This window comes from Oenanthe melanoleuca, chromosome 21, assembly GCF_029582105.1.
Source record: "Oenanthe melanoleuca isolate GR-GAL-2019-014 chromosome 21, OMel1.0, whole genome shotgun sequence".
Taxonomy (NCBI): domain Eukaryota; kingdom Metazoa; phylum Chordata; class Aves; order Passeriformes; family Muscicapidae; genus Oenanthe; species Oenanthe melanoleuca.
In genome coordinates, this window is record NC_079354.1 from 4,952,407 (window position 1) to 4,979,177 (window position 26,771).

At 47.3% G+C, this 26,771-nt stretch overlaps 1 protein-coding gene across 1 annotated transcript in view; it reads right to left on the reverse strand.

The window, feature by feature from the left end:
- Positions 1 to 5,938: 5,938 nt before the first annotated feature.
- SKI (SKI proto-oncogene) overlaps positions 5,939 to 26,771 on the reverse strand; it is a 99,995-nt gene continuing 79,162 nt past the window's right edge. The window contains exons 3-8 of the mRNA XM_056508134.1: positions 17,773 to 17,898; positions 17,136 to 17,251; positions 15,423 to 15,697; positions 14,755 to 15,056; positions 12,595 to 12,825; positions 5,939 to 10,693 (exon numbers count right to left, since the gene is read on the reverse strand). Of these exons, the coding sequence (XP_056364109.1) occupies positions 10,505 to 10,693; positions 12,595 to 12,825; positions 14,755 to 15,056; positions 15,423 to 15,697; positions 17,136 to 17,251; positions 17,773 to 17,898 (1,239 nt within the window). The 3' untranslated portion in view covers positions 5,939 to 10,504. The remainder of the gene's footprint in view (positions 10,694 to 12,594; positions 12,826 to 14,754; positions 15,057 to 15,422; positions 15,698 to 17,135; positions 17,252 to 17,772; positions 17,899 to 26,771) is intronic.

Below are 26,771 nucleotides of genomic sequence, written 5' to 3' on the forward strand. Positions count from 1 at the left end.
TTTTGTTGTGGCTACTCACTTTCTGGCCTTTAGGTTTTCAGAGAATTTGAGCTCTAATAATTATACTGGGTAGCCAAAATTAGCACTGTCTTCAAATGATACTTCTTAAAAATAAAACCTGAAATGGGAGTTGTGCTCAAAGTCATGCTGGAGGATTTCAAAATCCAAACCAGGACCCGAACTTTTGACTGAGCTCCCCAAACTGTTTTGAGGCTTAAATGAAAAGTGTGCAGGGAGGGAAGAAAAGCTTCCCTGGGTGTTCTGTGCTGCAATGGGGCTCAGCAGGGGGAGCTCAGCAGGGATTCCCACCCAGGGCACAACTCCTGCTCCTTGGAGGTGGAACTCAGCCTTTCCCTGCTCTGAGCTCGGGGTGGGTTCATTCCCTCCTGTGGAGCTGGTGATCTGTCTTGCTTGATGGAGGAATTGCTATGACAAAATGCTAAAAGCTCTTGCTCCAGGCTATTTTTAATCTACTCTAGGTGAAAGATCAGAACACATTTTTGGAAGATTTATGTGTGATACCCTTGTGCCGTGCTGGATGGGATAAATGGGAGTTGACAAAATACAGGACACGAGATTTAAACCCTTGACCTGTGACATTGCAAGTCATCATGACTGTATGTTACCACATTTATGTTCTGGAGGGAAAGGTTCTGCTCTGAGGGAATCTCAGAAATGCTCAGCAGAGGTGCAGGGATGTGGTTCTCACTTAGTCTTTCTGTTTTTTTGGTAGGTGATCAGTAGTGAAATCTCCTCCCAGGCCTGGGTGGGTTTCAGTGCAGAACATTTCCCAGCAGTTTTCGTGTTGTCTGTGCACAGTAACACAAAAACATGTTTGTGCACAGGAACACATCTGTGTTTTGTGGAAAGGGCGAAGCTACTTAATGACAGCTCAGCTTGTGCAGCCTCAGCAGTTTTGCTGATCCTTTAATAGTCCAGGCTTTCCAACTGCTTCCAACTCTCTGTTTACTGTGTCCATTTCAGAAACAAGAGCCCTGGAAAAGCCAAGAGATTTTAGAAATTCTATTAAACACTGTTTTCACCTCAAATTTAGGATTCTGCTGAACCCTGCAGTGGCTTGGTGATGTTCATCTACATCTCACTTCCTTGTGAGGGGCACATCCCCAATTAGTCTGGGGATTTGTTATGCATGTGCAAATCTTTTCTTGGGCAAGGAAGTGTCACATGGAGACCTGGCTGAAGAAAGCAAGCTGTTTAATCTTAAATGGTAATTGTCACCCTCTGGCTAATGATAAGCAATATTATGGCCTGTGTATCAGCTGTAATTAAGCAGTAAGACACAACAAGGTGTATGTTACACAGAGATAACAGTGCTCAAGAGCCAGTGACCTGCAAAGCCCATTATCTCCCAGCTGCACGAGCCAGGGTGTGCACGTGTGGTCCCAGAGCCACTGTCCCCCTGCCCCTGCCTGCAGGCTGCTTCTGGGGGGCAGAATTGGGAGAGGGGTTTGGGTTGCATGAGTTTTTAACAAAGCTTTTTTTCTGAGTAGTTGATTTCTGCATGTTTAATAGACCAGTGTGAAACATTCTAAGGTGTCACTCCCTGAATTCTGGGAAATGGGCACCACTTCAGGAAAGGCCCTGCAGGGCTGTGCAGGGGAGGGGTGGGGTGTGCAGGGAAGGATTCCCAATTCCAGCACCAAACCAGCAGCAGCACCTCATTTGCTCCAGGAAGGAATTCCTGTTGCTTTCCCAGAAGCAGAGGGAGCTGGAATGTGGGGTTAGATGGACTTTGTTTCAGAGTAGGATTGGATCTTAGAATTAAAGGTTGGAGGAGTGAAGTTTGTACTGTTCATACTGAACACAAAACCTTTCCTGTGGAGGTGCCATTGCCCGTGTCCTGCACTTGATGCTGCAGGAGCAGAGAATGAAAACCAGGCTGGCACAAGCACCAAACCAAAGGGGATGAGAGTACCTGAGTTCTGCCTCCTCCAGCACCATCCTGCTCTGTTGCTTAATGTAGGGATCCTAGAGAAAAAACAGTGCTGGAGGAGGAAGCCCCAGTGCACGAGAGCTTCCAGTAACAGGAACAAAGAGCAGGATCAGTTTTTCCTTGCTGTTTTTCCAGTCCTATTCTGCTGTTTTCCTTCATTCATAAAATTACCTCAATGAAAGTTTGCAGGGCAAATCACTTTGACGTTGATCAGATTTTCAGTCTAAATACCCTGGACATGGATTTGCTGCCCCTTGGTACTGGGCTGCTGTGGATAATTGCACAAAATTAAAATACAGTGGATCAAATTGCTGTGTTTTGTTCCTGTGCAATAGTCTGTCTCACACTTAGCTATTCATGGGTTTTCTCCCCCCAGACATACAAATTAGAAAGTCACTGGGATCTTGATAAACAAACTGCTGACAATTTAGTCTGGGCAGAGAGAAAAGCAGCAATAAACTGAGGTGAGAACTGTCTCAGCTAATGTCTTTTAGCCAGCAATTGCCAGGACAGAATATGTCTGAATGGAGTTCCCAAGTTTGGGGTGATGTTACCCATTCAAATGGGTGGATTCTTATTTAGCCAAATAATAATTTGCAAGATCTTTAGAAAGATATGAGCAGGGTGGACCATCCCTCTGTAGCCTGAGTTGTGATGTTGTCAGAAGTAGTGATCAGTTCTGATGGTTGGGATGGTGCTGGGCCCATCTGGACTCTGATTTCAGTGGATGTCCTGGATATTACTGTATTAAAAATATAAATACATAAAGTTAGGCTTAATATAAAAGCAGAGAGCCAAGGCAGAGGCCAGAGCCAGCTGTCTGCTCCTCAGAGCCCCTCTCCCGGGTGCGAGTGTTTCTGATTACAGCTGTGCACTGTAAATGCCTGCTCCATGTCTGGGGATAATCCATTCAGAGCAATTACAAGGCATCCGTCACCAGCAGGACCTGAGCCACAGGCTGCTTATCTGGGAAAATTGATGGAGGGGAAGGAGGGAGCGAGGGGAGGAAATCAATGCCTTTCCCCAGTGTTATCTGCCAAATTGAATTAAGCAGCACGGGATCCCTGCACGGGAGCTGTGTTTGGTGTGCTCAGAGCTGGGCAGGGATGGTGGCAGCTGCCCTGGGCTGCTGCTCCCTGGCAGCTTCCTGGGCATCCACTGACACCAGCAGGGCCTGGGTGGGCACAAAGAGCTCAGAATTTCCCATGCAGAACCTCCAACCCCACAGCAGCAGCTCCAGCTGGGAGCCTCGTGTCTGTTCACAGTCCTGGTGTACAATCCCATCCTGTGTTCTTTTTTTGGTGTAGCCGAAGTCCCGTCCCAGTTTTTCCAAGCAGAGTGCTGTAGGGAAAGCAGCAGGGCTGACATCAGCAAAGATGCAGTAATTGCAGGCTGCAGAGCCAGGACTAGGAAACCTCTATTGCTGAAAAATGCTGTGTGTGTTGAATCCCTTGGCACTGCAGTGTAATCCTGAGCTGGGAGCTGCTGCCAGGCAGAGGGGCTGGAATTTGGGGCAGAGGGTTTGTGGGGGAGTTTAACATGCCAGGAAATGGAACAGGGAAGGTTTGGTGCTGTGCCTTCCTCTGCTGCTCCATTCACCTTGTGGCTTGGAAAAGTAACTGAAGGAAATTTGACTTCTTTGTGTCTGACTGGTCACTTACTCTGGAAATCCAGGAGCTGGATTCAGGAATGCTGAGCAGCTGGGAATGGACACTGTGCCCTGCTGGGACCTGGAGCAGCAGGAATGTGGCTGCAGGGAGGCACAGCAGGGCACTGGCACTTGGGATGTGCAAAGGGAATCCCTCTGTGCTGGCTGCAGTGGTTTCACTCCTGGGCTGTGGGGCCAAGAGCTCTGTTCATGCACTGTGTGGTACCTGTTTGATCCTTGGCCACATAAAGGAAAGGGTTTAATGACCTTTTCTGACAACCAGACAATAAAGGAATTTCAGTGCCAGGGCTGGAACTGAGCACATGGAGCAACCCAAAACATTGCATTGTAAGCAGGTTTTATAAAGGGCTCCTTGTAAACTTTCTTCCCAAGATCATGGTCACTCAAGCTTATGGTCCTTATGGTGTTTACAGAAATGAGACTTTGGAGCAAACCTGACCTTTGAAGCAGTGAAACCTCATTTTCTTTTTACCTGTGCAGGTTTCCTCTTGTTCCTTGGAATCTTTCTCAACAGCACAGGTATGGGAGGTGGAAGAGCAGAGGACTGGGATGGCTGGGCCAGGGTGGCTCTGGGGCAGTGTTATAAGGGCGAAATCCTCAAGGTTCTAGGTTGAGGAGCTGACTCAACAAATACAAAAGTGAATCCAAAATGATGAGCCAAAACCCCAGATGCTGTGCAGAACAATTCGGCTCAATCAGTCCAGCCCAGAGAGCTGTGGAAACTTTTTCCCTCCCAAATAAAAGTGTGTGGGAATTTGCATTGCAGTCAGGTAATGCTTCAAGTGCACATAAGCCATCTCATAAAAATTCCAGCAGCGTGTACGTCACACAGCTGGGTTCTATTAGAGCTGTGCTCTTCATCCTGACAGTGCCTGGGAGCTCAGATCTCCATTAACTCTGGCATTCCTGGGCTTCTGCTGCTTCCCAGACTCCCGTCCTTCTCCACACTCTATCCCTTCCCTGCAGGATGTGTTTCTTTAATGCCTTTTCAGCTGATGAAGGTGGGAGCACCTGAAAGGTCTGGTTTGGATCCCTTGAGCAGTATAAAGGAATCTCCTCATTTCTCCCCCAAATCCCTCAGGCCTCTCCCTGCTCTGTGTGTGCTGAGCTTCCCTGTGCTCCATCTGCCAGGCTGGGATCAGGGGAGCTGCTCCCAGCACTTTGGAACCACTGGGGTGCTCTGTTTAACCCCATTTGTGGGATTTTGTGGTCGTTTCTTTCAGCTGTGTCCCACACAAGGTTGGGATTTGCCACCTACACCCTGTATTTGGGTTTTTAGTGGTGTTTTCTGAGGTCTGGGTAACACAAGCTCTTGAATAAGTCATGAAAAGTTTTTACTCCAGGCCTCAGGAAATTGCATTTTTATTTCTATTTATTTCAGCTACTTTGAGTTTGGGTCAGTTCAGCTCACTTGGTTACTGAGCATGTTCAGGTCTCATTTGTAATGTTTCTTGTTGCTAGTAAATTGGAGTTATTTTGTCAGCAGAACCAGAATTTTCAAACTCCGTTACCCCTTACCCAGAAACACAAGACAGCTTGACTGGGCTTTACCCATCTGTGTTGTTGCACTCAGAGGTCCTTGGAGACAGAATATATAATTTTTTCAGCCTCTGTACCAAGCCTTATCAATCCAAATCTAGTTTGCTATTTAGTTTGGAACGGGAATACCATGACTCTCTGAGAAGGAACAGCAGGAGGAAAATTACTTGAACTTTTAATTTCAGGACCCAGAGTCACAGTAAAGCTGTGCAGGTGGAAGGACAGGGATGTGGATGGGATATGGGGCACAAGATCCCTCCCCAAAGATGTGGAGCTGCATTCAGGACACAAACCCACCCTTTGGAAAGCTGGGTGAGTCTCAAATAAGAGATTTATTTTTTTAAGCTCTTTGCTCATTCTCAAGCTTTTCCACTGCTTTACAAAGGCATTTCAGAAATGTCCCAGAGCTGTGGAAATTCTGCAGCTACTTCTCAGAAAACCATGAGAGAATTATTCTGACATATGTTTCCATCTCCTGCTTTTTGCATTTTCCCCTCTTGTGTTTCTTTTTCTTTGACCTAGAACAAACTTCTCTATGCTTACAATTCTCACTGTTCCAAAGAAATCTCACTTGAGTGTTAGAGTTTCCCCACTCAGTGGAATGCAGTGATGCCAATTCCAGTCTCCTTGCAGCCCTGCAGAGGTTTGGTGTTCAATGATTTCCTGGGCTCTCCAGGAACACAGGAGCCAGGTGCTGTGGGATCGTGGCCATGGCACATTGAAGGGAGGAGCAGCACCTCAGCAAAGCACAGAGAACTCCAAAAACATCCCAGAGCTCTTTATTTTTTTCTGGACAAACAATTTTATTTTCGGTAATGCGTCTATACACTGTACATTCAGTCACTGTGGTATATAAGCATAGCTATTTTCATACATAATCTCATAAAGTCCTTTATTTTACAATATTATCTGCATTGGGGGAGGGGATGTGGAAAAGGGGGTGGAAAAGGACTATCAAGGTACACAGCGAAATAGATAAATATGCCAAGCTTTTTTCTTATTTTTTTTTTAAATCAGGCATTTATAAACAAGAAAGCATACATTACTTACATAAAAATAGTTCTAGAATAGTAGAGTAAGTCATAATATTGTCATTAGCAGCAGCATAGGAGAGACCAGGATAACAAAAATGTGCTGAAATGCTATTGGCTATTATAAATGTAAAGATTTATTTTTCTTCAATTGAAAAAATGTCATTTCTGTGAGTTCTTTCAATTAAAAAAAAAAAAAAAAAAAAAAAAACCAAAAAACAAAACAACAACCAAGCCAACAAAAAAACTTCTCTCTAAAACACATGGACTGCTGAGAGGGCAGAATGGAACAAAAACCAACCTTTTGGTAATAAAATACTTTACAGTGAAAATAAGGACAAATAAAATGCAAATGATGGAGAAAAGGTTATAACCCACATTGAAAACTTGCAAAAAGATTTTGTTTTGTTTTTTCCTAACAGACAGCAAAGGTTCTTCTCAGTTAAAAACACAACTCATAAAACAAGACAACTACCAGGTAAGAAAGAGTTTTGAAAAAGTAAACACCATATACACTTATAATACAACAGTGTAAAATGAAAAAAAGTATTTACATGTTGAATTTACTTTTAATGTTTTTTTACATTGGCTAGTTCTGTTTGAAAAGCAGAATATTATGTATAGAGTTAGCTGCTCCATAGATATGAATGTTATTGCTGTTGGTTTTTTTTTCCCTTCGTTAAGTCTTCACTCAGTAATAGAAACAAGGAGTAATTAAACTGAATATACAAGTAGTAATATATTTGTAGGTACAGGGAGAGTCAACAGCCTGTATGAAACACCTCTTCTCCCTTGGAACTTCTTAAAGGAAACTAAAGCACAGAGGGTGGGGGAGATGGAGGGGCAGCCCCTGTCCCTGGGGATGCAGCAGGGAGTGGGGGCTGCAGGAAGGAAGGGATTCCATGGGACCAGGCTCACACAGCTTTACTGAGGTGTTGCAGACACAGGAATGACCCCAGAGCTCCCTGGCCTCGAGCACCTTCACACTGGGGGGCTGCTCTGCAGAGCCCCCCGGGACAATCAGCCTCTGGGGCTGGGACAGAGACACTTCTAATTACTCTGAATTAGAAATAAATTACATACTCTGCAGAAATAACATCTGATCTGCAGAAAGAACAATTTGATTGTTAAACATGGTTAGGAAATGCCCAGTAGTTGAAGCCAAACCCAGCCCTGGAGCCCCTCCTGGGCAGTGGCTGCTGCTGGAGAATGTTTGTTCCTGCTCTTCTTGCACCTTATTTATCTTCGTGCTTTTAAACCTTAATTGATAGAAATGGCCTTTCACTCCCAAGGACCAAATCCTGGGAGCCTTGGGGTGAGTTCACCTGCAGGTATGGCCCTGCATGGAGTGACTGTGAGGAAACCCCAGCTGGAATTCTGGGTGGGAGATTCTGTGCTGCCCTGTGACCCTTTACCTGTGCAGCACAGGTGAGGCTGCCTGGTGGTCAGTAACTATTTTACTGTTCTGCTTCTTTCCTTTGAAAATCCTGCAGATTTCCTTCCTTCAGAAGTGTGGGAGCCTCATGCCCAGTGAGTGACTGCATCTCCCTGGCTCCCTGGACACAAAAAAGAAAACTGATGGTGTGCTCAGGTGAGTGGCTTTTCCTGGGAGACAACAGCTGGACATGGACATGTTGCTATTTTTTTGGGGTTATAAAGGGAGAGAAACTATCACAGATCAGGGGGAAAAACCCAAACAAGCAAAATTTCCAAAGCCAGGCTTCCATGAGCTGTCACAGGAGCGGGGTCTGTTCTCTGTGTGGTTCCCAACACAGCAGTAAAGCAGAGCATGAGAGACTTGAAATGCACAAAAATGATCAGCTACAGCTACAGTTGTTTAGTTTCCCTTGAAGAAATAAGTGGATAATACAGATCTGGAAATCATAAGGCTGAGAACATTTTTCTGCATACTGCATAACAAAAGAACCCCTTTACATAAGACAGTAATAATGCCCATTAATGACTATATGGCAGTTTAATCCATGCATATGATTTAATAATCGCAGAAAAAAAACATACAAAGAAAATAAAACCCCACATTAAAATAAAAAAACCTGCTCAAGCATAATCAAAATTCCTTTTGCATTGCACTTTAGAAGGAGATCTGCACCTAGAGCCAGTCTCCAGCATCCCAAACACACAAGGGCCAACCCCTGTATCCACAGACAGGTTCAGGACATTGACTTGGTGTGACTGTTTCTTGCTCCCAACAGTTTTACATTGTCCCAGTAATTCCACTCCTTTCATATTTCTTATTTTTTTTGTACCTAAAACATATATATGAACTTCTTTGTTAATGCTCACAGTTACTATAATAGTTACTATAATGGTTTCAAGCAAACAGCTCTTGTTTTAAAAAAAAAAAAAAAAATCTCTCTAATGTACTGTAAGTAAATACCATAATTTTAGGATTGGAAGCCGCTTTCTGTCTACTGGGAAATAATTTTGTAGCTTACATAGTTTGCATTAATGTCCAAAAGCAAATAAAGATTACTGGAAATATGTTTCTTCTTTTAGAATAACTCTGGGTATGATGATGCATAGGGGGTTATCTTTTTTTTTTCTTTTTTTTTTCTTTTTATTTATTAAGGTAAAAAAGTGTCAGCATTGCCTAGAGAAGCTGCTGAGAGGAAAAATGAGCTGGAAGGCACATCTGCAGCCCCAGATCACATTTTCACTTGCTTGAGTGTGTCAGAGGTGAGTGTTTATGGGTGAAAATTAATTTTCTCCTGATCAGTAAAGCACCAGCTTTATTTGTTAAGCACTTTTGGGAGCATCTCTGATGCTCCCCAGCTTAGGTCAGACACACAGCCACGAAACCAGGCTCTAACTGACCCAGCAGCACAGGGGGAGTTCCTGCTCTGGGGATTCTGGACCTGCTGGATCCTCCTTTGCTTAGACAGATGCTGATGGGAGGTGCCAGTGGTGGCAGATTGGGTTCATGGTTTGCACAGCTGTTAGGGCAGAATCTCAAATGCTTGACATGTACATCTTAGAAACAGGGAACAAAATGCAGAGTAAGATTCTGACAAAGTGCAGGTTTTAAAAAAAAATAAAAAATAAAAAACCTCAGCACCACCCCCAAGGCAGTGATGGCTTGCTGCATTGTATCCCCGGGCTGCGGCTTGGATCCCAAAATTAAAGTAATTTCTCTTTTTAAAAACAAAAAAGTTTTTTTAAAAAAAGATGTAGGCTTATTCACAGCAGCAAAAATGTTGGTTTTCTGTTCTGTAGTATCCGACACTGCGATGTTGGACTCTCCTTGGGCACAGAAATCCTGACTGACAGCTCAGAATGGAAGCAGGGAAATACTGAATTCATGGTAAGATGGTGCAACAAGATGAGTTTTCCAGAAAACTGAAAGCTGAAGATTTCAGAATGATTTCAACACACAGATGTCTCTGCTTTGTTCCTCTACCAACTGATCACCCATTTCCTTCCTTTCTTCCTTTCTCTCTTTCTTTTCCCAAGGCTGAAGCGCTCCTGGGTGAAGTCTCTGAACACAGGGGGGTCTGTGGGGCTGGGCTGGGGCTCTCAACCCAACCCCTGCTCCTCCCCTCACCCCCTGCACGCTCCTGCAGCCTCTCTTCTTCCTGTGTCCAGGGCAGGAAATGGACATCACTCATTCTAAGGAAAAAATCAACTTGGAAAAGCACTCTGAACTTCTCCTACACCCACATGACGGGATGGAACCACGATGGCTGGAAAACTGCTCCTGACATGGATGGCATCATCACCACAGAGGGGCTTCTGCACAAAGAATCCCAAAGCCTATAAAGTCATTAAAAATTGTGCATCGAAGGTTTGTGTTTTATTTTTTTGTCTTTTTTTTTTTTTGTTTGTTTGTTTTGCTTTTAAAGGTTCATTATAAAAATCTTGTTAATTTTTTTTTTTAATACCAAGTCTGTGTAATGAATTATTTTAAATAGCTTATAAGAAAAGTTGGTTTGTTTTTAAATTCCAAAATGTTCCAACAGGCAGGAGAACACAAAGCCACTGCCGTGCTTGCCTTGGACTCCGGGTTTAGCTGGACCACGCTGCTTTGCTTGGAGTTTGCCAGTAGAAAATTTGCTGTGGACTTAAAAGTATTTTGTTTACAAACACTTTGTGTTTTCTAGGCACAGTAAGATGTTGTGCTATATGGATTGGGAAAAAAAAAGAGGCGGAATTCAGTGCTTCTGTTCTAGAGAGTAACAACATTTGCCTTCCAACTACTGAGAATCCATATTCCTAAAGTGTGTGCCAGGACACCACTACTCACACGTGCACTCCCAGTCCCATCTCTCCCTCCCTGTGCTGGGGGACGAGAGCTCAGTTCTCCATGGGGCTCGAGGTGCTCTCACTGCTGGGCTGGCTGCTGGCTTTAGGCCACAGTTGTTCCTGAAGCTCCTTGACCACCTTCTCCAGGTGCTCGCGGGCCTCCCGCTCGTGCAGCAGGTCGGCGCGCAGCTGCTCGCGGTCGGCCTCGGCGTGCTGCAGCTTCACCTGCAGGTCCTCGATCTGCGGGGACAGGACACACAGGGCTGAGCCACAGGGGCTGCCCAGAGCCTGGGCCTCCCCACACACCCTGCACAGGGTCAGGGAGGCAAGGAAATGTGTGCTCTAGGCATAGATTATCAAGATTGGGGTGAGGAAGGAATTCCCTGTTCCTATTTTCCACACACTACTGCAGTACAGTGCCTGCTTAGCTTTGAAACCTAAACATTCCCAATGTTAGCTCCAGAAAGGAAGGGGAGAGCCACACGAGTTAAGAAACAGTTTAGGAATTCATTAGTGCCACAGAACTCTGGTCACTTCTTCAAGCATGGCTGCTATTTCTTTAGGCAGCTCAGCAAAGCAAAGCCCAGGTGTAGGCACAGGGGATTCACTTTCAGCTCTTCTACAAAGATTGTTAAGGGAAGTGACCAGAAAGGGCCTTGGTGCTGAGGGGCCAGGTCTGTCCCAGCTATGGATTAAAGATCTGCAGTGTCCCCACTCTGTCCCAGCAGGACCTGCAGCTGCCTTTTGCCTCTCTGATCTCCTTGTTTGGTACTTTCTGACAGCAAAGGCAGAGAAAACCCCCAGGACTGGAGGGTGCAAATATCAGAGAAACAGCACCCACTGAGAAAGGAAATGTCACCAGTCAGCAAAGATTGCCCTTTAACAAGGAAAGGAGACCTCAACTGTTTTGGGCTAATATGCAGGTAAACCGCCCCCATCCACATTTGGATTTCCAGTATCAAGCAAGAAAATGAAGGCATAAACCACAGCTCCTCAATGGGCATTAAGCATCTAATACTTTAAGCCTACACAGAGGCAATGCCACCCTGACTCTGTTGTCTTCTCCCACCCTGGCCTGATGCTATTTCTGTCAGACTGAGCCTGTTTAGAGAACTGTGGTTTCCTCAAAAATAATATGTGACCAACTTCCTCTTGCACCCCAAGCTGTAGTTACAAGGATGTATAAAGCTTTATTTTAAAATTTCTCAAGAACTTAAGTTATAATGACATCTTATAAAATTCAGCCCTGGGAGTGAGTTACTCACAGGAGTTTTGTTAGCAGCTGTGCCAGCCTCAAAACAGGAACTGCCAGGTGCCCTTTGCCCAAGGACAGCTCTGGGGGGGCTCAGGGGTGGCTGTGATGGGGGACACTGCCAACCTGCCAGGCCTGGCCTCAGCAAAGAGAAATAACTGGCTGCTTGAGTTCTTTTTGAGGGATTCTTAGCCCTTAAGCTTAAACCTCATCTATTCCTTCCCAAGGAGGGAATGCATTAGGAGACTGAAAATGCCCAGTGTCACACAGTGACCCCCAGGACACACCTGAGCCCCCAGGCCCAGCCCAGCCCGTTCACCTGCCCTGGAGCTGCTCCCCAGGGCCCTGAGGGAACGCCCAGCCTGGGGCAGCTCTGTTTAGTCTGGACACCCCTTATCACCCCTTATCAGTGAGACATCCTGTGATGCTGGGAGGAAGCCCCACATCATTTCCTGCTCCTGGCCAGACGTGTCTCAGCGGGAGCAGGCGGCCACTCCCCTTCCCCTTATCAGAGCCCTGGAGATTGTGAGCTTTGCTTCTGCTCTTCCCCTCCTCCCTTAAAGCCACCACACCAGAGAGCTGCAGCTCCCACCTCCAGGAGCACCTGTGTCTCACAACTCCTACAATTCCCTCTGCCACGAGCTTTTCAGGGCTATGCTAAACTATGTAAAGTATTTGAAGTATATATAAACACACAGAAATTCAAGTATGTTAAACAGTAACTTTTGAGGGCTGCCTTTAACACGGGAGGCCCTGACGTGTCTGTGGCATGGAGTGAGTTTAAAATTCAGGCCCCATGTTTTGGAGTCCTGCTCTCTGTTGCTCCTTCCCACCCAGGGCCGGGGCTGCAGGGCAGGGGAGGGAGCAGAGGAGCTGCCCCTGAGCTCACCTGTGCCGAGTACTTGGCGCGCAGCCTGCCGGCCTCGCAGCCCTTGTCGCACACGCGGATCTGCCGCGCCTGCTCCAGCTCCCGCTTCAGCCGCACCCGCGACTCGTTGGCCTCCTTCATCTTCTTCTCGTTCTCGGCCCGCAGCCGCTCGATCTCCTTCCGCAGGTTGCGCTTGGCCTCCGTCGCTTCCCTCAGCTTCTCCTTCTTGGCCACTCGCAGGAACTCCAGCTCCTGGGACACAAGCAGGTGAGGGGGAGTGAAGGGAGCAGAGCTGCAAGGGGAGCCATCCAAACCTCGTTCCCACCTCCTGCTGCTTGTGACCACGGCTAAAGCCCACTCGGAACTTTGCACGAGCCCTTCTTCTTTAAATCCTGTGGAGTTCCTGCACTCCAGCTACCCTGAAGCCCAGGATAACAAAAAGCTCAGCGCTACAGCCCCATTTTGCTTTGTCAAGCAGAATAGCTGCGACCATCTGGGCCTGAATAAAGATGAACTGCAGTTGGAGAGAGCTCCAGCACCAGCTCCACGTTCCAAACCACCCGACTGCAGTGCCTGGGCTGGAGCTGAAGGCTCTGAAGATGCACAACGTGGAAGGTGCAGCTCTGAGCGTCCTTTGTGTAGGGCAAAGCTCAACAAGACATCAGAAATCAGTTCCATTTTATCAATCCCCCCCAAAAAATCCACTCAAGGCAAGGACAGAACACAAACTGTGTCGTTTCTAGCTCTGGGGTGCTGTAGGTGACTGGAGTGAGTCCCAAGACTCCTGACAACCAGCCCAAGTACTGCTTTGTCACAAGAGCTGGAAAACTCCAGGCTAAAACCTGAAGCTGAACAGAAACCACGCTTTCCTCTGGGAACTGCCACTCCCCCTGCCCAGGCTGGGAGCTGCTGCCTTGGAATCTCAAATCCATGAGGGAACCATTAATTGAAGTGATAATGATAAGGAACCTTCAAGGTACAAGTTGTTAAAATACATGTTCACAGCAAGCACAGAGATGTGACTCACGTTTCCTAAATGGTTAAATGAGAAACTAAAGATCTATTTTTTCCCCCAGAAGCAGCATTTCCTCCCTGTCCGAGTCAAACCCTGCAGCCCTGGCTGCTGCGAAGTAACACTGCAGGGTCATGGGAAATTCACTCTTCTGACAATCTCACTTCCCAGCCAGGCCATTGTTAACTCTGGAAGTACATACACAGCCTCTGGAAATACACACACAGCCCCTGGAAGTACATACACACACCTCTTCTGTGTGTGGAACTGGGAACCCAGACCTTCCCAAATGGAGAATGGTGGTTGGACACCAGAGTTCCCTGCCCCTGACACAGGACTTCATTTAACACTCAACTGCTTCATGTAATTCCTGCTTTAAGTACACACTCTTTAGGTATTACACATAAATGTTTACTTTTAAATACATAAAATAAAACACAGATTTACTGGAACACAAAGGAATTAAGTAATTTGTTTAGGGTAACTGAAAAAAACAGCATCAGTGCTGGTTTTGTGTCTCCCACATTTGATCAACCAGGCCCTTGTTTACTCCATCCCATGGATTCCAGCCCCAGATGAGAACAGCTCCACACCAAATATTCAAAGAGGACACATAAATCTTCTACCTTGGCTTCCTCTTCTATTTCTCTGCACTCTTTTTACCCCAACTCACATAAAAGCCAGCTCACCCATCATTGTGATCAGTCCTGACCTGCAGCCCTGCCTGACCATGATACAACTGATGGATCCAGGATTTCCAGAAACAAGGAGCTGAAGCTCAGCAGTGTAGCCAGTGGGATGCCTGACAAAGCCCTTACTTCAGCTGTGGCTGTGTCCCAGGAACACCCTCCCTCACAGAGCCTTTAAAACTCCAGCTAAAGCCTCCAGAAATGTTTCCTGTTCAGTGAAATGAAAACAAAATAAACTCTGCTGGACTAGAAGATTTTTGCAGTAATGAAAAGATGTTGATTTTGGTAACCATGGATTTATAACCCAAGGAAAAACAGGTGGCAAGCTTAAAAATGTAGGACTGGTTCCTGTGCTTTGGTTTCCCAGCTGGATTTACAAACAGAGCCTCAGCAAAGGCTGTTGCTATTTGGGAAAAATGAGGCAATTCCTTTTGCAGAGCTCCCTGCTGGGCTGTACCTGGCAGGGCAGGGCAGTCTTACCTGGTGCAGGCTGCGCTTGGCCTGCAGGGCTGCATTCAGCTTCTCCTCCTGCTTCACCCTCATCTTCACCACCTCGTGCAGGAACTTCTCTTTGGCTTCTTTGGTGTCCAGCCCACTGTCCAGGGCCTGCCTGAGGTGCTCCAGCTCAGCCTCCAGCCCGCTGCTGTGGGGGTCAGGGTGTGTGGCCACCTCGTAGGAGCTGTTGACAGGGGCTGGGGGCTGCATCCCAGGGGAGCTCATGTCCTTGGCAGAGCTGGAGGAGGTGAAGGATGGGGAGGAGAGCGAAGATAAGGAGGAGGTGACTGGAAAACAGAAACATTGAAAATTAATTTTAAAATGTCAAAAATTAAGACGTAATTATATACAACTCATATATGTATATTATACAGATCGAAATGTGCTGTCCCTTTTGTACAGAGACAATAATCAATTTTAAAAAGGAAAGGAAATTAAAAACCTACTCATTTTATACTTTGATACTTGAAATACGATGAAAATACAACCTTGACATAAAGGACTGGGTTCAATTTGTTTGAATTATAACTGTACAACTCATGTCACAAAGGCACCACTGAGGCTTCCAGAATTCCATTTAAACCCCACAGAAGCTGCACAGGAACTCCCAGCCCAAATAAACCGACACAAAGGCAGCCACACGTGTCACTTACATTCTTCCCTGGTTTCTACTTCAATCTCTGCTTCTGACTCCTTGTCCTCCTCGGGGGCAGTGGCCGTGCTGGCCGTGCTGGCCGCGCTGGCCGCAGCCTCGGGGGCGGCCGCGTGCTCGGGGCCGTGCCGCCGCCTCCGGGGCTGCCCCGCGGCCGGCGCCTCACTGCTCCGTGCTGCGGCACAGGGCGCCGCGCTCAGCACCTTCTGCTGCGCGGGGGGGGCCAGCGCCACGTTGGGGGCCACGGCGCTCTCGAAGCTCTTGTAGGAGTAAAAGCTGCTTTGGACAGAGAGGCAGAAAGGGAAAGTGGTCACGTTCCTGGCTTTGGAGAGCTTCCCATCCAGGGTTCCACTGCAAACATGCACGGGGATGGCAGTGACCCCAGTGATTTACAGCAGCTGAGAACCTGCCCATGGTACTGTTCTGTGTTTTGCCCTCCCATCCCAAGTGCCACATATGCTAAGAGCACCAAGGAGATGAGATCTCCCAGAGCCTGAAAGTCTTAAAGCTGTTTCCTCCTACTCTTCATGGCGCTGTTGTTTTACCCAGCTGGACAGCTGGAATTGTGTCTACCCACAAATGTTTTGTAAACTCAAAACAGCACCTCCCTAAGGAAAACCACGGAGTGGAAAAGCATCTTCTTGTGCCTCTGTGATTCTGACACACACCTGAGTGTCTGTGTGTAAAACCACAGGTACAACAACCAACAAACCTTTGGTTAAATCTTGCTGTTAAAGAGGAGCAAACATAACATCAAATACATGGAATTTTGCAGGAAGCAGAGTAAAGACTTTGCAACTTCGTTTCAGCACCTACAATATGATGTTTTATCAGTTACTGTTTCTCCTGGAGCTGTGGTAGGTGGGTTTATCCAATACTGAAATCAGCCAAGTTTCTCACAGGGATACCAAGGGGACTTACACCACTTCTCTCCCTACCTAGTTTAAAAATTGGGATATGTTGATAGGCTTTTCTCCTTCTATTTTCTTTTTCTTTTTTTTTTTTAAATCAATCCCCACAGCTTCTAAGAAACTTGTTCATAAGGGCAGCACAGTATGTTCTCCATAATATCCCCTAAAAACACCTGGTCACTTAAGTCAAACTTTCCAAAGAAATCATCACCCTCAGGCAGAAATCTGGCTCGGAGGTTTTTCAGACTGCACAGCTCCAGTCTGGCACAGGGATGTCGAATTGCCCTGACACTTTCTGCTCTCAGTGTGACACCGAGGTCCCACCTGCTGTGGGTGACTCACTCAGAGCTGCTCCTCTCCAAGAGCAGAATGTCTGGACAGGTCTGACAGGCTCCAGAGCCAGGAACCCCCAGGGCCAGGGCACACAGAGGGTTTGGGGAAACCTCTGCTGCCCTTGTGGGGACAGGAGGGGATGGAGCTGTGCTGGGAACAGGGAGCTGTGCAGGTACCACGGACAGGGGCCTGGAATGGCTGCATCTCCCTGACCACTGCCCCAGGACAGGGACTCTGCCTTCCTTTCAGCAGCAAAGCCCAAAACCTTTGATACCTGTACCCCCAAGTCCAGCACTGCACCCTTCACAGAGCCTCTATGGCAGGTGTCCCTTTAACCCCCCTTCGTCACAAACCAGCAACACCTCTTTGTGTTTCCTTTCTGCAGCTGCAAACGCTCTGAGCACGGGGACAAGCCCAGAGGCAGCTGCCAGCCCCAGCCCCAGCCCCAGCCCCTGTCCCTGTGTCCTTACCTGTCCCGGATGAGGGCGGGCAGGTGGCTGGAGAGCTCCTTCTCGCCGGCCGACACCGCGGGGGACCAGGGCCGGAAGGCGGAGAGGCGCTGCCGGGGATGGACACAGCCGATGCTCTGGGGACAGGGCACCACATCAGTGACTGCAACAACCCTGGCAACAGCCAAGCACCCACAGGGGACCTGGGGCTGCCCAGGGCACCACATCAGTGACTGCAACAACCTTGGCAACAGCCAAGCACCCACAGGGGAACTGGGGCTACCCAGGGCACCCTCAGTTATCCCCACAGCTGCTCCCCCCACCAGCCATGACCTCTGTGCTCAGGGGTTCCACTGCACTCGTGGGTTTTGTTGGCCAACAAGCTCTGGGTAGTTTGTAGGGATCACAAACAGCTCCTGAGCCTTGCAGGATTCCTGTACCTCAAAGGCACAAGGGAATTCCTTACTTCCCTGTCACAATCCAGATCAATGAGCACTGGAGGGTGACAAGGAATCTGGGGGGACTAGGAAAAGGATAGAAATGTTACTAATTTAGAAACCCTGGGCATGTTCTTTCCCTCATTTTCTCCTCTGGTTTCAGTGGAGTGATGCTTTGTGACAATTTAATCTCTCTTGATTACAAAATATTCAACAATCACCTTATTAGATGAACTGGATAAGGACCGTAACCAACTGGACTGTTTTTCCTTCTCAGTAGAAGCTGGAGATTGGGAAGCAGAGTCATCTATTTTGGGCTTTTTGGAAGCTGGAGGATCTGAAGAGACCTGAAACAAAGGCAGGAAAAAAATCAAAGTCAGAATTCCTCATTTTGCAATCAGCTTAGAAACAAGTTATAAGGCAGAAGCAAATTTTGTTATTTAAAAGGAAAAAACTCTGGGTGTTTTTCTGCTTTTTCAAATGTAAGCCCAAACAAAGGAGTGCAAACAAGGGGCAGACACAGACTGTGACATAACACACTTCACTCCTTCATGGGAGACACTCAGGTCAAGTGTGCATGGCACAGCAGAGATGGGCAGTGATCAAAGGCAGACACTCACTCCAAGCTGCAGAGAACTATCAGCCTTTTATGATTTTTGCATGCAGAAAGGTAAGTTTAATGTGGTTGCTGAACTGGAAAGATTATTTTAAACGAGAACAGAACAGACTTTGTTATTCTGTTTGCAGTGGTTGTTATGCCGATGACTTCACTACCCCACAGCTGCAGTGGATTCTGGGGGTGCTGCCAAGAGCTGCTTTGCCTTTTCCACAAGTGGCTCAGCTTGGCCCATAAATCATCCTCAAGCATAAGAAAGCCCTTTGGCAAGCAAAATCCCTTTCCTTCAACACTGTGAAGGAATAAAATTCCTATAGTCCCAGCGTGGCTTGCAAAAAAATTGGTAACTACTGGTTTAACTGGTGCACTGGGGATACCAGCTGGAAGCCCTGCCAGTACAAACACCTCTCACAGCAGGGAGGGAGAAGGTTCTGGACCTTGTGCTGCATCATGACCAGAAACAATAAAAGAAACATCCCACCCTGGTTTCTATTCCTTTTTCTGTTTTTTTGCAGTTCCAGACTCTCCACTTTTCCCCATTCCCACTCAGCCTGGCTCCCAGAAGGATGGCAGAACCACACTGCAGAAATTCATAATTGCTCATATTTGAATTCATTGGTTTCATCCTTTCACTTCACTGTGATTTTTGTGGGCAAACAAGTGTTGATCCAGGTGTGTCTGGAGAACCTGGGGATGGCAATATCCTGGGAGCCTGAAATGCTCCAGCCCAGGTGACAGAAAGGATCCCATTTGTGTCCTGAAAATCAGTTCCCTCAAGGCACCTTCAGCTGGGAGCCCTGAGGCTTCTTCTCCAGGTGATACTGAACCCTGAGAGCACTGTGATTTAAATGATTTACCTGAAAAGCACCTGCAGAATTGTCCAGCTGCCCTTCTCAGGGCTCTTTACCCAAGAGCTCTCTGACTGCACCCTGTCAGCTTAGGAGGAAATGGCAGCCTCGCGTCCCTGCAGAGCCTGCTGCTCCCCTGGGACAGGGCAGATGATTCTCCAGCCCATCTGGCAGCAGCCCTCACTGCCCTGGACAGCCCAGTGTGCCCAGCAATGTCACCAAGCCAAGCCTGGAGGGCTCACACAACATTCCCTGGCACTGCAGAGCTCGGGGCAGCTTTCCATATGGAGCAGATGAAGGAGGATGACATGGGAGGGGTGTGTGTGTGTGTGTGTGTGCAACCCCCAGGACAAAATTAGCCCATGCCAGTGCCAAATTCCAGCTCCATGGGATTTGCAGCAGATTCTTTGGGCACAGCTTCAGGCTTCCCCAGGGCTGCCTCCTGCCCAGCCATGGCACAGGCCCTCTACCCAACTAGGAGAAGGCACTGCTGAGCCTTTCTGTAGAAAACACAGGACAATGCACTGGAAAAGATTTGTTTCTGCTCTCGGAGATGCTGCCTGTGCAGAATTAGTGACAGCATGAGAAAGGCATTTGGCAAGTGGCTCCTGATCCCAGCCCTATCCACTGGGGATGGGGAACTGTGTGGGGAGGGAAGCCCGGGCTGCAGGGTGGGGAGGAAGGGGGGCTTGGAATGAAAAAGGCAACAGGTGGCAAGACTCAGCATGGAACCCGTCCCTCCCCCCGTCCGTCCATCCTGAACATTCTGTCCAGGCCCCAGGAATGGGCCAGAGCAGGACCCAGCTCTGGAAATGGGGAGCAGGGGCAGCCCTGGAAAGGCTGGGGGGAGATGTTTCACCAGAATGATCTCTTTGCATTTTTTAAGGAATCATCTCCAGCTTTCTCCACTGCCCCCTTCTTTCGCCATCAAGTCAAGGCTGACCCCAAGGACCAGGAGGCTCTGAGCACAAACCTGGGCAGTGCTGCTTCACCTCCATGTCCTGAAGCCTGTGCTGATCAGGAAACATGCTGGAGAAAAGCAGCAAAGGAGCTGTGCACACAGGGGGACACAGGGCTGGCCTCCCCCAGAGGATGGAAAGGGCACAGAGAAGGAGGTGCTGAGCAGAGCCCCAGGTTTTTCTGACCTGAAGTCATCTCCCACCCTGACACTCCTGAGAACCCAGAGCTGCCTGACACAGAGCAGCACTCCAGAGGGCTCAGGGCAGGACACTGCATGCTTTGGGGACTGCTGTGATGACTCCTCCAATCTCCCCACCCCTATCCCACCTGGGTTACATGGATCATCTGCAGGAATTGCCTCTTGGTAGATGCTTTAAAAAACCCACACTGGATTTACACTTCACTTTAACAACGTAAAAATGCAACAATCCCAATAGTTCCTACTACAGGAAGAGCCTCAGATGTGGAACAAGACAGACACTAAGCACCAAATCTCCTCTCCATGTGACTCAGCCATTTCTTCCCACTCCAGGACAGATTCCAGGCACCAAGACACCCCACTGACACTTCCAGCCCAGCCACAGCAGCCAGCAAACCTTGGTACTGCTTCAAATGGGGATGATTTGATTCATTATTGCTCTGTACCAAATAATGAAACCCACACTAAGTTGCAAAAGAAATACTGAAAATCCGATCTAACTTTTTTGCCATCTTCATAAATGATTTATGAAACATTTGAACAAAAACTCGAGTAGACTGGAATAAATATTTCCTTATTTCCTATTCATTTTTATTTCCATTGGAGGCAACTTAATAATCTGCTGTCAAATGGGCTTTGTGCTGGGCACAGCCACTTGTTAATAAACATTTTCTCCAATCCACAGATGGAAGAAACTTCAGGATACAAAGTGGGCCCAGAAATGCTTATGTGAAACATTTACTTAAGCTTTGGGACTGTTGGTTTCTGAAGCAAATTTTACAGAAAAATAGATAAAGAAAGATTTATACAGTCACTAAAAAAAGATTTCAGAGGTACATTCCAAAGGGAAATTGGGGCCTGTGAACTCTGCCAGCCATTTTAAGGCAAACCGAAATTAGGCGGCTCAGCCTGGCTTGCAGCCAGCCAGGGCCACATTTGACATGTCAGATCAAATTTTCTACTTCAATTAAGTATTACAGTAACAAACCATGAGACCAGTGGAAAGAATTTTTGACCCTCTCCTTCTCAGGAAGACAAACCTCCCCCAGAGCTCGGTACCAGCAGTTGCAGGTCAAGCACCTCAACAACACTTTTTGTTACAAACCCAATGGAAATTGAGCCCAGAAAAAATTCTTATATTTTAAGATGTGAGAGTGCCCACAGGTTTCTTGGTGCCTGAGTATTTACCAAATATACTTCATGAATAATTCACTTTTGTTTTCCCTGCAGTATCCCAGTGTCACACACCTGGGCTGAGCAAAGGTGATCAGGATGAGTCTTCATCCTTTGCTACTCTGCCCCAAACCCACATCATGTGGTACTGAAAACTGGACTGCTTTTGCCCTGTTAAGAATGAAAACAAGTGGAAAACACTTAGGAAGCCTCCATACCTGTGGAATTTTTAGCTCGGAAGTGTACCTCCAAAAATCAGCCCATGCTCCAAATCCTCATCTACCCTCTGCTGGTAAGATCTCCCCAAACTGAATTGGGCAATAAATCCCAAAAGCTGGTTAAAGACAGAGATCAGGTGAAGCAGGGCAGTGGCACAGGTTTCTGTGCACTGGTCCCCCTTCCCAGCAGGGCTGGCTGCACTCCTGTGCCGCTTTCACTGGGAATCCAGCCCTTGGCCCCATCCCCTCCTTTAGAACAGGGATGGGAAATGTGGGCCCCAGACCAGCAGGAATCCTGGCACATCGTGTGGCATCTTTAGAAATAAAAGATTTCATGTCCCCAAAGCTACTGAGCTATGCCAACACAGAGAAATCTGTATTCCAGCCTCTTGAAAAATTAATTGGGAAAATACTGCAAGGCTGAAGAATTCTGTTTTGTATCCTCAATGCAGGTGTAAAATCAGAAACGATTCCACTGGAAAACCCAGCAGCTGGAAAAGCAGTGATAAGCAGAGAAAATAAAAACCAGGCTGTAAATGTGCAGTGTCCTCTCATTCTGCTGCTCATTCTCACCCGGGCAGCTCAGCTACACCCTGAGAACGGGTGGGGCTTCCTGTCCCATCGGATTCCCCGTCTGGGGGTAAAAACTCAGCCACTTTCTCAGCAGGGCTGGGCTGATGCAAACCCAGAGAAACCCAGGGAGGCTCAGCTGGAGCCCAGACGTGCCAGACAGCACGGGGTAAAACCACAGCAGAGCAGCCAACAGGGAGCACCCCGTGCCCCACAAGGAGCTGCCAGTCTCTGTTCCATGGTGCCCTGAACTCCAGAAAATATCTGCATAAACCAAGGTTGAGCAATCAGTGTCTGAGCCCTGCTCCACCAAGAGCACGTTGAGAAACACAAGTGGAGCTGAGAGAGAACTGCAGGGTCTGTTCTGGGTGGCTTTCCTGGTTCGCTCGTGTGACCACAGACCAGCCACACCCAGCTGAGCAGCAGACAGAAAATGGGTAACACCACTGACCCATTTTGAAAGGCTGCCATGACATTTACCTCCTGCTTTTACTTGGAGCACAAGGATGCAGTTTTATTTTAAATTCAGTGAAGTCCTGGCCCTGAGTGGCCACTCCTCCTCCAGGAGCACCCAGGAGCTTTTCAGGCTCCTGCTGGCACTGCGATTAAGAAGTTCCCCAGCTGTGTAAAATGGCATTTCAGAAGGAATGTACCTTGACCAGTGACAAGGATTCAAATCTACTTCTGGAGGTTACTGAGACCACAATTCCCACACCTGGGAACTGAATTTGGAATTTTCCACGTGCTGCTTTCACGAGTCACAGGCCTGAGTCTCTCTGAGAACAGGCTGAACCACATGAGAAGGGAGAGGGCTCTGACAGCCTTAAGATTGCTTTCAGATTTCCAATTAAAATCAAATTTCAAAATGCCCAGTGGAGGCTTCTTCCATGTGGGAAAAGGGCCCTTTATCCACATCCTCTAAGCCTCCAGGAGCACGTTGCCCATGGCCAGAACTCTTCTCCCTAAAGCCTCTTTGTGACGTGGTCCAGAAGTGATTAATAAGGTATTAGAGGTCTTTGTAAGGACTGCACTTTCACGTGGATTAGAGGAATAAATATACTCAGGTACAGATTGAAAGCTGGGGAGGGTTGTCTCCATAATAGAAAAAGCTAAAAATAAAGCTGTGCCACGGAGCTGTAAGAAGATTTACTGCTTGTCTACTGTAGATATTTAAAAGAGAAAAAACCTACCACACTGCGGTGTCAGTTCCAGGGAGCGTATGTAGCATTTGTTTTATTTTTCCTTTTTTTTCTTTTTTTTTTTTTTTACAATTTTGGTTTCATTGGGCAGGAATCCAGACTTTCCATCTTCCCGTTTTTCGCTGCTCTGGTGGAAGCACAAGGACTCATTTTCCCCTGTCATTTTGGGACGTGTGATTACGGGAAGTATTTGCTTTCTATTCCTGCCTTCACAGCAGATGCTGGCTGCCAGTGTGTCCCCCAGGGGTGACCTGGGGGAATCTCCACCAGCCACAACTGCCAGGCACAGGCAGGGAAGGAAAACTCCCTCCTGGACTGCCCTGCTCTCCCTGCCCACGGATGAGCCTCGGGGGCTTTGTCTCCTCCTCAGAGGGGCTCCTGGGAGCCCAGGGCTGATTTTTCAATGCAAACACACCTTCCCAGCTGGTCTGGAAGAACTGGATGTAAAGAGGAGATGGTTTGGTCATGTGGCAGCATGGGAAGTTCACCTTAAAAAAACTGGGAACTGAGTTTTTCTCACACCTGTGCAAAAATCTTTAATTTCTATGGAAACACGTCCAAAATTTACAACAGCAGAAGTGAAAAGGGACTGGGCTGCTTTATTTCAGACAGTTTAAAGCAAAGTCCTGCAAGTACCCTTTGATGAATTCATTTTGTAAAGGCAAATTTAAATTATTTTCTAGAACACTCTCCATAGCCCCTGGCATAAGTCATCATCCATTTTCAAAGCTTCTTGGCTAGCATAAAAGAAAGAAAAAAACCTCCATTTTCTCTCCTGTCTCAAGATTTCTCTCCTTTTATTCCTTTAGCACAAAAATTAGGCCAGATGACATCTGCTGATTGCACTTCTCCTTGGGAGCAAACACAAGGCATTTCTAGCAGGCTGTGCTACAGCAAACCCAGCAAGCACCTCCCAGGCTCACCCAGGGCCACAATCCTCAGGCTGAAATGCAGGGAGCAAAGGCAAATCTTTTCTGTTTCTCACACACCAGTCAAACTGCTGGGATTCCCACTGCGGACTTCACTGCAACCTGGGAACTTTTTCCCAAGTTCCATGAAACTTGGACATGATGAAGATTCTACCTGGAAACCTGCACTGATAAAAAATGCTCAGCCAGCTCACCTGAATGTTTAATCCCTGATCTCTACAATTATGCTTTTAATTTACTGTTCTCCTGCTACATCCATCACGTGGAATTACTCTTTGATATAGATATAGATCTATAAATCCATACAACTTTTCAAATCTTCTACAAGTAATGACTTCTTAATAGCCATTCTCTTGGTCTCAAAATTCTATGAACCTTCAGTAGTTGCTCATAAAATCAGTATTTCCTATTCAGAGTGATTTTGATTCCTCCAGAAATCCCTCTGCATGGGCAGAGCACAAATCCACTGTGGTACCCTCTGCCCAGATGGGAACACTGAAATAAGCCAGACAAAAAGGAAAAGCCATGTGAATGTGGCTACCTCAGTGTTCAATCCCTCAAATGAAGCACTCCTGATTTGTTGATTTTTCTGGTAAAGAAGCCTCTGCAAAGAGCTGAGCATTTGTTACATGATGTGCTTGCCTTTTGCCTCTTGGCTGATGCAACTGGAAGCCTCTTTTCCACTGGCTAGGAGTCTGTTTTGCCCTTCCAGTGGAAACTAAAAGTTACAGCTTGAAAAGAATTCCCTGCCCTGTGGTCTGAACCAAAACAAAACAGCTCAAGTCACCCTTCCCCCTGGCACAGTGTGCTGGAGCCCAGCACAAAGCAGGTCAGAGGGGCTGAGCAGAGGGAATGGCCCCTTTTCCTCTGGCTGTTTTTATTGGCAGCAGCTCCTGGGAAATCTGGGATGCCCTGTCAGGACCAGGGGAAGGAGAGAGACCAAGGGAGGGAAACATGGGCAGGGATCTGTGTCCCAGGAAAACAGGGAGCACTTCTGGCACTGGAAGGAACTAGGGGGAAGGAAGTGATGCCACAGGTTCAGAAAAGCAGAATTTCCTCTGTGGCCAGACTTGCTGTGCCCAGTTTGTGGGGTCACAGTTCTGGTAATTACAAAGCCCTTTGTGAACAGAATTTTCTCCTCACATTTTCTCTGCAGTACAACCAGGCTCCCTTGTTGTAAAACTCAAGTTCCAGCTCCAAACTCTCCCAGGCATCTGTTCCTGGACTGTGGAGATGTCCACCCTGCCAGCCAAGAGCCTCAGTTCAGTCTCCAATGTTATATAAAAGGACAAGTATTCCCCTTGTGACTTCCATTAATTCCAGCACAGTTTAAGAAGCCAAGAAAGGAGAGAGGGAGCTCTAAAACTGATTAAAACTGATGGGCTTTTGATGCTCTTTTGTCAAACTCTTCTGCAGTCCCTGGCTATAGAGCTGCCAGGCTCCAGAGTGCCCTGATTTGGGTGTCCCCCAACCCCTCTGCAGAGCTCCCTGGGGCACAGAACCTGCCCTGACTCTACTGAAGAGCCACCAGCACCCAACCTTTTTAATTCTGGGAGGAAAAGCAAACAGCACAGAAAGCAGCCAAGTCAGTAACCAGCCCTGATTTACCAATTCTCCCAGTGCAGCTGAAGAATTCTCAGTCAGCCCTCACCCCGCTCACCCTCCCAGCACATAATCTGGAATTGCTGCCAGGCTGGCTCTGCTGGCCTGGCACATGTGTGTGAGCGTGTGACACTGCTGCTGAGGGCAAGGGACAGCTCCTTTTGTCAGCCTAAGCTGGGAGAAGAGCCTGAGGACATCCCCAGGAATTACCTCAAAGGATGAAGAGCCAGGGGAGCACATCAAGCACAGCCCCCACGTCTGCACTGTGCCTCACACTCACCTGGATTATTCAAGGGCTCCTGCTCTGCATCCTCAGCCCCCCACTGCAGGAAAATACATTTTAGCAGCACATCTGGCTGGTTGCAGGGTTGCGCTTTGGTCACAGAATAAAAACTGTACAAAACAACTGGGATCCTCAGGCTGCAGAAAGGCAGCACTGCCCTACATTTATTCCTCACTGAATTTCATTTACTTGAGATGACCACAGGAAAAGCTTCAGAGAATTCTGGGGGATTCAGTGTGTGTGCAATGAAGGCACCTGGAGCCAGGCACAATGAGGTGTAGGGAAACAACTGCAATTAGCTCCAATAGCTTCACAAAGTCACTGGAACATCACCACAGAATCTGAATTTTCTGCTCCACACAGTGCCCAACACAGTTTTTAAATCCAAAACTGCTTTACATAAATATCAGTGAAAGTCAATACATCGGCCATGGATTAATAGTTACAAATCCTATTAAGGTTACAAAGCAGTGCCATGGAAAACCCCCAGTCCCAGTGGAAAAAAAGCCAGAGCAAAGCCTCAGATATCTAAAAACTCACACCTTGAGTCTTTCTATCAGAAGATTCTATTTCTATTTCTATTCTGTTTCTATTCAAAAGAAGAGGAGTAACCACACATATAT